This window comes from Mytilus edulis, chromosome 14 (genome assembly GCF_963676685.1).
Source record: "Mytilus edulis chromosome 14, xbMytEdul2.2, whole genome shotgun sequence".
Lineage (NCBI taxonomy): Eukaryota > Metazoa > Mollusca > Bivalvia > Mytilida > Mytilidae > Mytilus > Mytilus edulis.
This window is the reverse complement of record NC_092357.1, coordinates 70,526,046-70,541,958: the sequence shown is the minus strand read 5'-3', so window position 1 is coordinate 70,541,958 and position 15,913 is coordinate 70,526,046. Positions and strand designations below refer to the sequence as shown.

The 15,913-nt window shown below is 32.8% G+C and overlaps 1 protein-coding gene across 1 annotated transcript in view; it reads left to right on the top strand.

Moving 5' to 3' along the window:
• The window catches only part of LOC139504444 (uncharacterized), a 31,137-nt gene extending 15,586 nt beyond the window's left edge, over window positions 1-15,551 (top strand). The window contains exons 4-5 of the mRNA XM_071294529.1: window positions 9,102-9,161; window positions 12,508-15,551. Of these exons, the coding sequence (XP_071150630.1) occupies window positions 9,102-9,161; window positions 12,508-15,551 (3,104 nt within the window). The remainder of the gene's footprint in view (window positions 1-9,101; window positions 9,162-12,507) is intronic.
• The last annotated feature ends 362 nt before the right edge of the window (window positions 15,552-15,913 follow it).

Sequence of the window (15,913 nt, the reverse complement as noted above, 5' to 3'; positions counted from 1 at the left end):
CAACAAAATTATTTGACCGCATCCACCAAAACTGACCATATATGCACTTTAATTTGTAAATCTATATACCCGCATAGTAAATCAGCCATATTTTTTATGTCAGGATTCAATGTATAATACAATCATGACAATGGACAGCAATATTGCAATATAATAACAACAAATTTTTGTTCGCATAAATTTAGGATACCAGCATGTCCTCATTTTATTCAAAATATTGATCATAACAAAATTTCAGTAGTTTTGATACCTCCAGTTGACTTGTACAACAAAATTATTTGACCGCATCCACCAAAACTGACCATTTGTGCACTTTAATTTGTAAATCTATCCTGCATAGTTAATCAGCCATATTTTTTATGCCAGAATCAATGTATAATACAATCATGACAATGGACAGCAATATTGCAATATAATAACAACAAATTTTTGTTCACATAAATTTAGGATACCAGCATGTCCTCATTTTTTTCAAAATATTGATACGTAACAAAATTTCAGTAGTTTTGATACCTCCAGCTGACTTGTACAACAAAATTATTTGACCGCATTACCAAAACTGACCATATGTGCACTTAAATTTGTAAATCTACACCATGACGTACCCGCATAGTATTAATCAGCCATATTTTTTATGTCAGGAATCATTGTATAATATAATCATGACAATGGACAGCAATATTGTAATTTAATAACAACAAATTTTTGTTCGCATAAATTTAGGATACCAGCGTGTCCTCCTTTTATTCAAAATATTGATACGTAACAAAATTTCAGTAGTTTAACTTTTAATACCTCATGCTGACTTGGAAAACAAAACTATTTGACCAAAACTGATCATATGTGCACTTTTATTTGCAAATCTATATACCCGCATACCATTGTACCGAGCGCCTTAATGTCTTCTCCTGGCGCTCCTGTTTACATTTTAGTAGGACCGTAAATGTACACGTAATCAATAATATTGGAAAACCATTAATGCAAAAAATATTCTGAATAAATTGAGAATGTCAGAATTTCATCTCTTTATTTATAATAACAGTCACATCATATATAGGAGTTCATGATGGTGTACGTGTAAAACAAAACTATTATGCCACATCATCAAAGTACCAACACTGACATGTCTGAATTCATTTGTACTATTTACAATGATTTAATAAAAAAAAGTATACGAGGTTCTCTTCTTGGAATCTATTATGTCGGTTGATTGATTTTGTTTATAGTTAAACGTCAAGTGGCAACTATTTCATTAAAGTGCGCATTGAGTATAATTTTAGGACGTCCCATATAAATATCGGCAATGACAAATCTCTCGATAAATCTGACGAATTTGACGAGATTGTTGATAGTTTTACCACATCGTATGCTTACGGACACTGTACAATTTCTGTTAGAACATTCTGCGGGAAATAGAATAGTAAATCCAATGCAAACAAGTTGAATATCAATGAAATATCCATGCAAGTATAAATTTATGCATAAAGTAAAATTTAGGAAGGGACAGGTAAACAACGGGGAACGAAGTAACGTAGACAATGTTGCCGATATCCCGTGATATAAGAATATTGTTCCGATGCGTTGGATAACCTTTCTATCCGCCTTCTAATATAAAAAAAACTCTGTGTGATCGTATAGCCATTTTTTATTTATATAAAAATACATGTATATCAAATAAAAGAGAGCATTTGTATAATATCTAGTAGAGTCTAGCGAGTAAATAATAAATGATATCTGTGGAAAAACAATGCGAATGTTGTTTACATATTTTAATGAAAGCTCAAGTCTGATATGAAAACTCTTAATATAACGATAATCTGTCATAAGCAGACCTGTCCTCGGGTCTGGTCAATAGCAGACTTGTCCACAGGTCTGGTCAAAAGCAGACCTGTCCTCAGGTCTGGTCAGGAGCAGACCTGTCCACAGGTCTGGTCTGAGGCAGACCTGTCCTTAGGACTGGTCAAAAGCAGACTTGTCCACAGGTCTGGTCTGGGGCAGACCTGTCCTCAGGACTGGTCAAAATCAGACTTGTCCACAGGTCTGGTCTGGAGCAGACTTGTCGATAGGTCTGCAGCAGTCCTAAAAAAGCAGACCGTAGGTCTGGTCCACCAACGACGAAGTTAACTTGCTTGACTGCTTAAAAATTCTCAAGTTAACTTAGAAAGCAGTCAACAAGTTAATTAACTCTAAGTTAACTTTTGTCAAGGTTAGGACCGCACCCATCTGTATCTAAAAAAAACTTTTGTTTTATTTTAAAAATCCTTGGTCGATTAATTGATTATACAATGCATGACAAAATTCATTTAGAGTAAGTTCGGTTAGGGTAATATTCGGACCTTGATATTCAGTACATGGTTTGAAGATAAAAAAAAATGTTTCAGGTTGATGAAAAGACACATTAGCAAGTGAAATGATAAATATGTGTGTGCAACTTTTCTCATAAAAATTTTACATCACAACCCAAATAGGAAACCAGTACGCCACCATTGATTTCCTCCTACTAGTCTTTGTTAAATTTGCACTTTTCAAAAAATTGTGCAGAATTTATCTTTGTTTCAAATAAACATGGAAAAGAAAAACTTGTCATGCGTGGCGTTTTACCCTGTCCAGTACTATAGAAATACATTTTCATTGCATATGAAAAAATAACCATCACTGGAAGTTAACCAATCAATTTGTTTCTCCTTTTTTTAACCTAGTGCCTTTAAACACCCAAGATATATGTTTACGACCTAGAATTGTTTGATTGCGATAAAATGTAGGATTAATCACCTACAACTGTCAAACTCAAGGGAACATTTTTTCGACCTATTTTCGTATGCAACCGGATGTGACGTATAGTTTTGGTGGTATTACACCAAAAGAAGAGTTTTTTGTTGAATAAACTGAATGTAAATTTTTCCGTCGTACTAATGATTATTTCAAGCATTTCTGTCAAGTTTTGTCATAATCAGATCAATAGTTTGATAAAAATCTAGTATAATGTCAGATGACATCTCATGCAATTCTAGCAATTTTTTTCGAACAATCCAAACCAAGCCGAATCATGATAGAGTAAATTGTGAATCAAAATGATCTAAAATTAATCGTATCTGGATTCAAATGGTTTATGATACAAACGATGACTTTAGAATGATGAATATCACTACTGGACATATTTGTCTTCCTTATAAGGTCTCTTTTTGTCCATTAATACATGTACCTCTTATTTCCTTAAAATTTCAATTCTTTAAGCCAAAAAGGGACATAAAAAGCTGCTGTTTTAGTGAATAATTTGTTATTACTGCTTTAAAAATAATTTCATGTATTATAACTATATTTTCATTAAACATGTTTAAGTATGTTTCACGAAAAACATTCTATTATTGCTAAATATAAGAAATAAGGATTAACAGCTCCATTCTGTTATTCATGTAAGGTTATTATTTTCTCGTAACATACGTTTTGGGGACTCTTCCACTCAGAATAGTTTCATTTTTGTATATATGTCCCTAGAATAGCAAGACATTTTAACATATGAGAGTACTCACAAGGTCAAAGGTGCATGAACAGCTTCCCATATAAGATGTAATACCACCATTGATTTCCCCCCTTAAAGTCTTTGTTAAATTTGCACTTTTCAAAAAATTGTGCAGAATTTATCTTTGTTTCAAATATAGAAATACTTGGCATGAGTAAAGTTTTATCCTGTCCAGTACTATAGAAAAATATTCACATAACATTTCGTTGCATATAAGAAAATAACCATTACTGGACGTGAAACAATCGAATTTTCGAATAAAGCTTTAGTAACCATGTAACCTCAAGTTTCCAAAAATATTTTATAGAAACCACAAATAAAAAAAAAATGGTGCATTGAAATACCAAAGATATATGTTTACGACCCAGACTTTTTTCCTACTGCAATGACATATAGGATTAATTACCTACAACTGTCGAATTCAAAGTAATATTTTTTTCTACCTATGTTTGTATGCAACCGAATGTGATGTACTATGATTTGGTGTTATTTCACATACAAAATCACCTGGATTTCTTTCAAATGTTGTTTAGGAAAACATAGAGCGCAAGTTTTGACTAATTAAATATTCAAATAAGAAATGTGAAATACCATGCCAAAATTTATAAAATAAAACCGTGTCAAAACATGCATCAAGACCGAAAAAATCAATAAAAAGAACTCGTATTTTTGAACTCTCTTAAAAATCAAAACGTTTGCTTTTTGTGAGGTCTTTGTTTTAACTTGTTTTACAAATATTTATATGTGGTTTACAATTTCGAATTAGTAGATGATCCCGTTTCGAAATTGTAACCCAAATATACAAAGTGCTTGGCTTTAAAAAAAAATTAGTATACTATACAATATTTTTTATATTAAGGACATTATTTGATCATTTCTGACCGCCTCGGTAATTTCCTTGAAGCATACCAAGTATATGCTTCATTTATATAATAAATCCAAATATCAAAAGATTTGAGACACAATTATATAAAATGTAACTATAGGAACGTCCTTGTAAGACAGAAGTCTACCACAACGAATCGCATCTATACACTATATACTTATCTAGAATGTACACTACTCGACTCGATCAGTTTTTTTGAAAGTCATATGGAAATGTAGTATTGAAAATGGAAATATCAAAGTGTGAACCGGCTAATAAGGACCACCATAAACACGTAATTTTCTTAAACATCAAAAGAATGTTTGACACTCCAAAAGCAGGTTATTACTATCAAATTGCTTTTTTAATAAAAAAAAAAAAGTCAACACGTGAACCTTAGAACTTTTTTTATGCTAATTCCTATTTCAACTGAATTGTAAATTATATCTCAATATTTTCATTACCATGTGTGTGGAGAATAATATTTTCTGTTTATTGTCAATCAGGACAATTATGACATGTTGAGAGGGGTGTTACATATAAAGTAGGGAGTTAAGGAATGTTTTTCTTTTAATAGTTCTTTCTGGATGGTGTTAGCATTCATTTTTACCAGTTTGAATAGTCAAACTACTACCAATATATGAAACATCTATGTTGTTTATTCGTAGAGGTAATATTTCACCTAGAATACCTCAGTAATTTATATAATTATTTTTCTTTTCAAAATACATATTTCAGAGCAAGTACGATATTTTGTTTCATAAAATGTGGAAGTTTTATTCATACCAAATAAGAAAAACTCTACTTGATTATAATTCTATTTTGTGCCGTAATATCCTGTCCCACCTTAGAAATGGGTTTGGATCCAGTTAAATAATTCATGTTGCTGCTTATACATAGATATAGGAAGATGTGCTATGAGTGTCAATTAGACAACACTCCATCCGAGTAACAATTTATAAAACTGTAAACCATTATAGATCAAGGTACGGCCTTCAACACGGCGCCTTGGCTCTCACCGCACAGCAGGCTATAAAGAGTCCCAAACAATACTAGTGAAAACCATTCAAATGGGAAACACGGGATGATCTATATAAAAACGAAAAACACGTATATGAACTACATAAACAAACGGCAACCATTGTACATCATATTCCTGACTTAGGACAGGTGCAAACATTTGCAGCGGGATTAAACGTTTTAATAGTACCAAACATCACAACATAGAGAGAAACACTATCACATATCAATTGGAAGGCTTAACTCAATCAAAAAACGCAAATTAACACACAATGAATTACTATACTTAATATACCTGTCCAAATCCGGAGCCTTTTTTTTTTGGTTTTGATTATTACCGTGTCTGTTTGTCGTTGTTGTTTGGGTATTATTTGATATTTTCTTTCCATTTGAACTTATCTGAGACGTTTATTAGTAAAACAAAACAGATGCAGATATATGCATGATTGTGAAAATATACCACATATGGAGGAGACGCTCGGGCCTATGATTTGTATTACTTCCCATTAAACTGCCGAGATCCTCATCCCTAAACCATATATATTCCTGTTCGTCAACTCAAGAATGTTCGAATGACATACAGGATCAATCTCTTAAGCGTCAAATATGCATATCACTTTACTTGATCAAACCAATTTGTACTGACTCGGCCCAATGTCAGGTTTATTATAGGAGCTTTGTTTGGGAGATTTCATAGCAATATCCTGTTACAATTATTTCTTGTTTATTATAGAATTTTATGGATGCAAGAAATAGGTCTCGATTGTATTTACTTTAATTATTTTTTAAGTTATTTCTGGACATTTTATTTTCATTTCAGGCTGAAATAAATAATAAACCCAATTCTTCCACAATATTCATTCTAACTTCTGCCACGTTTACCTTGTTTTTTTTTTAAATTAACTGCCTATAGCGCCCTTGGTACTTTGATAATAGTTATCAAAGGTACCAGGATTATAACTTTGTACGCCAGACGCGCGTTTCGTCTACATAAGACTCATCAGTGACGCTCATATCAAAATATTTATAAAGCCAAACAAGTACAAAGTTGAAGAGCATTGAGGATCCAAAATTCCAAAAAGTTGTGCCAAATACGGCTAAGGTAATCTATGCCTGGGATAAGAAAATCCTTAGTTTTTTTCAAAAATTCAAAGTTTGGGAAACAGGAAATTTATAAAAATGACCACATTATTGATATTCATGTCAACACCGAAGTGTTGACTACTGAGCTGGTGATACCTTCGGGGACGAAACGTCCACCAGCAGTGGCATCGACCCAGTGGTGTAAATAGTTATCAAAGGTACCAGGATTATAATTTTGTACGCCAGACGCGCGTTTCGTCTACATAAGACTCATCAGTGACGCTCATATCAAAATATTTATAAAGCCAAACAAGTACAAAGTTGAAGAGCATTGAGGATCCAAAATTCCAAAAAGTTGTGCCAAATACGGCTAGGGTAATCTATGCCTGGAATAAGAAAAACCTTAGTTTTTTTCAAAAATTCAAAGTTATGGAAACAGGAAATTTATAAAAATGACAACGTTATTGATATTCATGTCAACACCGAAGTGTTGACTACTGGGCTGGTGATACCCTCGGGGACGAAACGTCCACCAGCAGTGGCATCGACCCAGTGGTGTAAATAGTTATCAAAGGTACCAGGATTATAATTGTGTACGCCAGACGCGCGTTTCGTCTACATAAGACTCATCAGTGACGCTCATATCAAAATATTTTTAAAGCCAAACAAGTACAAAGATGAAGAGCATTGAGGATCCAAAATTCCAAAAAGTTGTGCCAAATACGGCTAAGGTAATCTATGCCTGGGATAAGAAAATCCTTAGTTTTTTTCAAAAATTCAAAGTTTGGGAAACAGGAAATTTATAAAAATGACCACATTATTGATATTCATGTCAACACCGAAGTGTTGACTACTGAGCTGGTGATACCTTCGGGGACGAAACGTCCACCAGCAGTGGCATCGACCCAGTGGTGTAAATAGTTATCAAAGGTACCAGGATTATAATTTTGTACGCCAGACGCGCGTTTCGTCTACATAAGACTCATCAGTGACGCTCATATCAAAATATTTATAAAGCCAAACAAGTACAAAGTTGAAGAGCATTGAGGATCCAAAATTCCAAAAAGTTGTGCCAAATACGGCTAGGGTAATCTATGCCTGGAATAAGAAAAACCTTAGTTTTTTTCAAAAATTCAAAGTTATGGAAACAGGAAATTTATAAAAATGACAACGTTATTGATATTCATGTCAACACCGAAGTGTTGACTACTGGGCTGGTGATACCCTCGGGGACGAAACGTCCACCAGCAGTGGCATCGACCCAGTGGTGTAAATAGTTATCAAAGGTACCAGGATTATAATTGTGTACGCCAGACGCGCGTTTCGTCTACATAAGACTCATCAGTGACGCTCATATCAAAATATTTTTAAAGCCAAACAAGTACAAAGATGAAGAGCATTGAGGATCCAAAATTCCAAAAAGTTGTGCCAAATACGGCTAAGGTAATCTATGCCTGGGATAAGAAAATCCTTAGTTTTTTTTCAAATATTCAAAGTTTGGGAAACAGGAAATTTATAAAAATGACCACATTATTGATATTCATGTCGACACCGAAGTGTTGACTACTGGGCTGGTGATACCCTCGAGGACGAAACGTCCACCAGCAGTGGCATCGACCCAGTGGTGTAAATAGTTATCAAAGGTACCAGGATTATAATTTTGTACGCCAGACACGCGTTTCGTCTACATAAGACTCATCAGTGACGCTCATATCAAAATATTTATAAAGCCAAACAAGTACAAAGTTGAAGAGCATTGAGGATCCAAAATTCCAAAAAGTTGTGCCAAATACGGCTAAGTTAATCTATGCCTGGGATAAGAAAATCCTTAGTTTTTTCAAAAATTCAAAGTTTGTTTAGACACTTTTAAATAACAAGAACTGTCAGCAAGATTCGATCTATAAATAGTAAAAGAAATATTGTACCAAAATCGAAAGTAGACTATCGGAATAATCACCCTCTGATGTTGATGTTTACACATTTTTGTGTTTCGGGAATAAAACTAAAGAATTCAATCTGGAAAACAATGTTAGGAAGTGCCCATTGTTGAAGTTTTACATAGACCTAGTTGAGCGACAAAAGCTATTAAGAATCGTTAATTTATTTAATACACCTTAGAGATGAATATTTATTTGAATATTTGATTGTCCGATATAAATGCACGAGAAGGGGCCTTACTGACATGTATGTGGTCTAGATCAATTTGAATATTTATTTAGTGCCAGAATGTTTACATACGTTTAATACAATGACTGACGAGCGCCAAAAATGTATCCAATATACTTGCTGTGGATAACTTTGATTTCTGTGAGGACAAATGAATCAAAAGTCATGACCATTTCAATACATTTTTTTTTATAACTACATAGCAAATTAATGGAATTGATTATCTTTATGTTGATATATAAACATTGGAACATTGAATACCCATTGGTGGACTTCGTATGTTGTCTGCTCTATGGTCGGGTGATTGTCTCTTTAACACGTTCCCCGTTTCCATTCTCAATTTTATTTAACACACAGGAAAAAGGCAGAGCCGGATGACTTAATTCCAGAAAACATTTAAAACAACATTTGCGGAATAGTATTATTGGTTAACTTTTTAAATTTCAGAACTCATAGAGGCAGAGATGAAAAAACAAGATGAAGATCATATTCCAAAGCATATCAGAGGTATTATTAAATTAAATTAAAATAGTCTTATTTGTCACGAAACTTCATCAATTACTTACTACATGTAACTAATAAGTCGTATGTGGTAACGAATAATCTCAAGGCCATGGAAATATGAAATGGTTTCACTTTACACTTTTTTTTAGTAAACAATCAGTTTAACATTACATTTGAGACATTTGAATTAATCAGTTGGTATTTTTAGAGTCGAGTTTGCCATGATGCTATGATTTCACCTAACATAAAGAAAAATACCTTTTTGTTACGTGTTTTTTTGCACTTTGATGTTAAAAAGGGATATAAATCTCCAATGGTAGAAAACACTCTACTTTTTCAATATTTCAATTCACTGGAAGAAATTACTAATCTAATTTGGACCACACAAATTTAATTCAGTAAAATATTGTATGTGAACCTGATTGCTAATTAATAAAAAAGTGTATTGACAATGATTATTATAACACAACACTTTCAATTTGTACATGTAACCCTAATAAATATTACTGTCCAGTTGTCAGTGAAACAAGCAATATTCAATTATAGTTTTTTCTTTTATGCATTCCTCCTAGATATGGTGATGTGTAAGTCATAAATATACTGTTTTCACCCAAAAGATCTATGTTAAAATTAGACGGTATAAAACAATGAAAATGGATTGATTGAAGGATCAATTTGTTCACCCAACATGGCTACAAATGTGATATCGAAAATAGTGAAATACAAACTTCTATATCACATACGAAAATGTAACACCTCTTTTAATGGAATATACATAGCGGAAAATGAAATATTCAAATCTAGTTAAAATGGAAAATATAAAAAAAAAACATACTAAAATTTACCAAAGTGTAGATAACCATCATGTCAATAAAATGCGATATTGTTTATACTCCCTACAAAACTCTAGATCTCATTTAAGAAGTTGCACCAGTTTACTTTGATCAATGACCACTAAGGCTTCTAGCAATAGTAGATTTCAATGCAGAAAGACTGTTAATGCAATGTCTTTTACCTTAACTTGTTAACTCTTTTGAAAAATACGGAGTAACACATACAGAATTTCTGATCAAATATCAGAACAAAAAATAGATTGAACATAGCATATTTTTTCATCTTGTATCGATACTATAGCTTCAGCCATATCATTCTAATTTCAACTGTGAGAGTAATGATAATAAGGAAGTCTATAACCCATGTGTATACGTTATTTTTGTAAATTTCCAAGTAACACTACACCAGTGACAATTGCACGAGTGATTGGACATTATCAATGTTGACTCTAAATGCATGAGTGATCAACCATTCATTAATTATAAAAATACAAACTGGATAATCGGAATGTGTTTATAAGGTCTCATCCTCATTTGTTAGCTACAATGTAATTGTACTCTTATAGTCATAGCAATGAAATAAAATTTGGCAACAACAGTCAGCATTTAGTTTATCAACTTTTTTCAGATTATCTCCCAATATATACAGCGTCCATTCTCTTTTTTTTACAATAAATTGAAGAAACCAAACGAGCATGTTTTAGTTTTCCATTTTTTTTTATATATCTTAACAAAACGGAAATAGTAGTGTGTTCGATTTACGCTTGTATTACATGTATCATCAGATAAAAACGAAATTCGACATAATTATTTAATTTTTCCTATATATCCTGCATGTCCTCTCTGTTGAAAAATTGACAATGTTTGCCTTTTCATGTTTCAAAGTCATCAAAATTATATAATGTCTTCATAATGTTGTTTCTTTTTTTTTTGGGTGTGCATTAAATTTGATTTTGTAATTTAGGCAAAATAGACCTGACCGCCAGACTTCTGAGTTTAGTGAATTAAAGCGATTAACACTGTATGAAAAAACGTCTCTCAAATTTATTTGTTTAATCTGTAATAAGAGATAAATAAAAAAAAAATACCATTACCAAGTTAAAGAGAAAACAAATTAGGATTAAACATTAAAACATACTTAAATGAAAAAAAGGTTAAGAAACATATGATTTTTCCTATATTGCAAGGAGTCAGTCTGTTGCTCTACTTTCAAGGCGGAGAGCATGTTGATTCGAGCAGTATGGGTGGGATCTGGATTTATTGGAGAAAGGACCCAGTGGTCAAATAAGAGATAGTTCTTTCACTATATGATAAACATATGGTAAAAATAAACAGGTTGCTGTATGTTACTCTCACAGTTCTATATGTAACAAAATGATACGTTCAAAAGAAACCAATCAAAGCGTGTTGCTCAGTAAATAATTTTGAAAAAACAATATGTAAACAAAATCCTCACTTTTTTTTTTTAATTTTGCAAAACTACTATGTTGTCAATTCACAAGCTAAATGCTGCAAATATCGAAACTTTATAGAGTATTTGGCTTGTTCAATAAAATTATCGATGAGTAATAGTCGTCAAACTCTATCCGTTGGTATATTCATTGCGAACAACAGTTATGAAATCTTTTTTCATCAGAATTTTGACCTAAGAAATTAAATGTCCGTACATAATGATCATAATATGAACATGATGAATAAAAAAAAAGACGAAGAATATCCTAATATTTTAGTATCTAAATTAACAGACAAACAATTTGCTATGCATTACAATTTACTTTTAGATTTTTTGCCTGGAATTTCTCAAAATATTAAGTTATTGAACATGATAGCATTGAAATAATTCTAACTTCAATTTGCTTCAGTCGTATTTAGTGGAACTAATAAGTAGAGGGATGTAATGAATGATTAAGCCTTACAAACGTTTTGAAATATCATCCATGTAATTGCAGTATCGATTTTCATGATGGTTGTCTGCTGTTGTTTGTTTGTCTTTTTTCATTTTTAGCCATGGCGTTGTCAGTTTGTTTTAGATTTATGAGTTTGACTGTCCCTGTTATCTTTCGTCCCTCTTTTGTCTTGCACCATTATGGTAGCTGTCAAAACCATACGTTTGATTACAAACTTTTAAAGTATGCAAAGCTGAAATAAATGTGTCCAAACATATTCTATGTGTACATTAGGGTCTTGAAAAAGGTGATCGAGAGACCCACATTATATGTACTCTATTTAATGCAATGGAATGATTTCTCAAAATAATTTATTTAAACTGTATTCCAAAATTTAAAAAAAGTTTTCATCATCAAAGAACACATTATACTATCATTCTATTTATTTTACACCATTACTGTGACATTGATCATAAGGACTCTGAACATAATATTCTATTTAAGCAAAGCAAAGAGGTTTGATTTATTGAAACTCTAATTCGTCGCTGTAACCAGATATACTTGTTTTATGTTGCGGACAAAATATTTTCAAAACAAAACATACGCGTCTATGTTGATTTTCCTTTGTAGCTCATCATCGACAAGAAATAAAAGAATGGGAGCAGGACGAAACTACTTTCGTAAAGACCAGAGCAACACGTCACATTCTTAAATATTTAACCTCAAATAACTCTATTGTTGTCACTGGGAGCTCAGGTTGTGGTAAATCGTCAAATATACACCATGCTGCTTTACACTTACGCGACAGTTTTGGATATAAGATAATACCGGTTTTAACGGGACCAACAGATATTATAAATTACTATAATGAAAACAAAAAACAAGTGTTTATTGTTGATGACATATGTGGAAAGGAAACAATCAACACACATTTATTACAAATGTGGCTCGATTATTCAGAAGGAATGGAGAAAATTTTTAGAATTGCAGGAAAAAGTATTGAGAATAAAACTGATGACAATGTTTCAATGATATCAGGTCCAAAATTAATGATTTCCTGTAGACTACACGTATATAAAGAATCACAATTGCAATTTCTAACATTACTATCAAGAAATGAATGCAATATATTATCGAAAGATTTGTGTCTACTACAAGATGAAAGAATACTTATGGCACATATGTACCTTACAGATGACATGACTAGTAATTTGAATGTTATAAAAGTCATGGAGGAAGTCGATTTCTTTCCATTGCTTTGTAAGTTGGCAACAAACAAATCATCTGAAGAAGTTATCAAACTATTTACAGCTCCAGTGGATTGCATTACACAGAATATCAATCACATTGTTCTTAGAAATAAGGAACAATTCTGTGCCCTTGTTCTTTGTATCTTATTCGACAATGGATTCGACACAGATTGGCTGAACTTAAAATCCGCCCAAGTTATGAATGATAAAAAACTTTTAGAAATTGTTAAAGCCTTTAACAAAGACTTAAGCAATGAAATGTCAAGAAATGCTCTAAAAATAGGTTTCAATACCTTAAGTGGTACATATTTAAAACAAAGAGGTACAGAGTATAGAATGATACATGACAAAGTGCATGATATGGCAGCTGTAGTATGTGGACAGCACCTTATAGAATGTTTCATCAAATATTCTCCATCTGTTTTTATAAGAGATCATTTCATCTTTGAATCCCTTACGAGAGTTGTAAGAAATACACATTTAATTGTAATATTAAAAGACCAAGAAGAAAATTATTTTGACAGACTGTTATGTGACTTAAAATGTAATGTCATTACAAGTACATTCCATAATAAACAGCTAGAATATCAGTTATTTATGGATAAGTTACTAAGCTTTTTTGGAAGGAGTGATGATGCAAAAACTGTACTTAAGGATCTTGATACAAAAGGTTGCATTACACAAAATGATGTTGATCAACTCGAATATCCTTCTTACTCACATCTTCAAACAACACCTTTAATAGAATCAGCAACAAGGGGTTACATTGATATTGTTCACTTTCTTGTTAATACTGTTAGATGTAATGTGAATAAAACAGACGGATTAGGCCAGTCCCCTTTATATAAGTCATCTAAAAGGGGACATTCAGATATGGTTAAACTGTTATTAGAGATCAATGCTGATGTCATTCAGTTTAATGATCATAAAGAGTCTCCGTTGGATGCTGCCTGTAAAGGAGGATATACAGATGTAGTTAAACTGTTAATGCAGAACAATACTAATGTGTCTTGGTGTAATGATTATCAAGAGTCTCCATTGTATGTTGCTTGTGAAAGAGGACATACAGATATAGGAGAACTGTTACTTCAGAACAATGCTTGTGTCTCTCAGTGTAATTTTGAAGAAGAGTCTCCATTGTTTGTGGCCAGTAAAGGGGGATATACAGATACAGTGGCACTGTTACTTAAGAACAATGCTGATATCTCTCAGTGTAATAGTAGAGGAGAGTCTCCATTGTTTGTGGCCTGTAAAGGAGGACATACAGATACAGTAGATTTTTTAATTAAGAACCATGCGGATGTCTCTCAGTGTAATTTTGAAGAGGAATCTTCATTGTTTGTGGCCTGTAAAGAGGGACATAAAGAAACAGTGGCACTGTTACTGCAGAACTATTCTTGTGTCTCTCAGTGTAATTGTGTAGATGAGTCTCCATTGTATGTGGCCTGTGAAGGAGGACATACAGATATAGTAGAAATGTTACTTCAAAGTAATGCTGATGTATCTCAGTGCAATCGGTGTGCAGAGTCTCCATTGTACGTTGCCTGTGCCGCTGGACATACAGATACAGTAGATTTTTTACTACACAACAATGCTGATATCAATCAGTGTGATGATCGTGATAATTCTCCATTGTTTGTGGCCTGTGAAGGAGGACATACAGATACAGTAGATTTTTTACTACACAACAATGCGAATGTCTCTCAGTGTAATAAGTTTGGTCAGTCTCCAATGTTTGTGGCCTGTGAAGGAGGACATACAAATACAGTAAAGGTGTTACTTCAGAATAATGCTGACGTCAATCAGTGTAATTATCGTGTTGAGTCTTCATTGTTTATTGCATGTGCAGGAGGACATACAGATACGGTTGAGTTTTTACTTCAGAATAATGCTGACCTCTCTCAGTGTGATTATTTAGGTAATTCTCCATTGTATGTTGCCTGTGCAAGCGGGCATGAAGATACAGTAGAACTGTTACTTAAGAAAAATGCTGATGTCTCCAAGTGTAACAAGATGGGAATGTCTCCATTATATGTGGCATGTAAATTTAGATGTAGAGATACAGTAAAACTGTTACTGCAGAAAAATGCTGATGTCTCTCAGTGTGAACAACAAGATGGAAAGTCACCTTTACATGTGGCTTGTAAACTTCGTATACCTGACATCAGTGAACCAATAGGCAAATTTTGGGATCCTAATGTGAAATGGTCCTCTCGATTTAGAAGACATGATGATCATAAACTCGACTATACATATGAAGGTTACTTTGAAACTATAAAACTATTAATCGCATGGAATGCAGATGTAGGTTTGTGTGATAAGGAAGGTCAGACACCACTTGATTATGCCCGTAAATCACAAAGCACGAGACTCGTAAAACTTCTTGAAAAAAGTCATCAAATACAAGCATCAAATTTAAAGTAAACATTTTATAAATTAGACATTTCAACTAAAAATAATACTTGAACTGTAAGACTCTTTAAAGTAAATCTATAAAAAAAAAATCCGGACCACGAACTAAGTGAAGAAAATTCAAAAACGAATGTGTGAAATGGAAACAACGTTTTTTAAAATTCAGGCCATTGGATCGTTGAAATTTGCTAAATGCCATGGAGAAGACATAATTGTGAATGCAATTTATTGAATGTATTGGTATTTGATAAGTGACGACGTAGTGATAAGTGAAAGACGTAGTGGATGTCATTAAGGAAATATTTGACAAACATTTGCTGTGTAATTCTCAATACAACTGCTGATTTTTTTCACAAACCTTAATTTTAATAAAC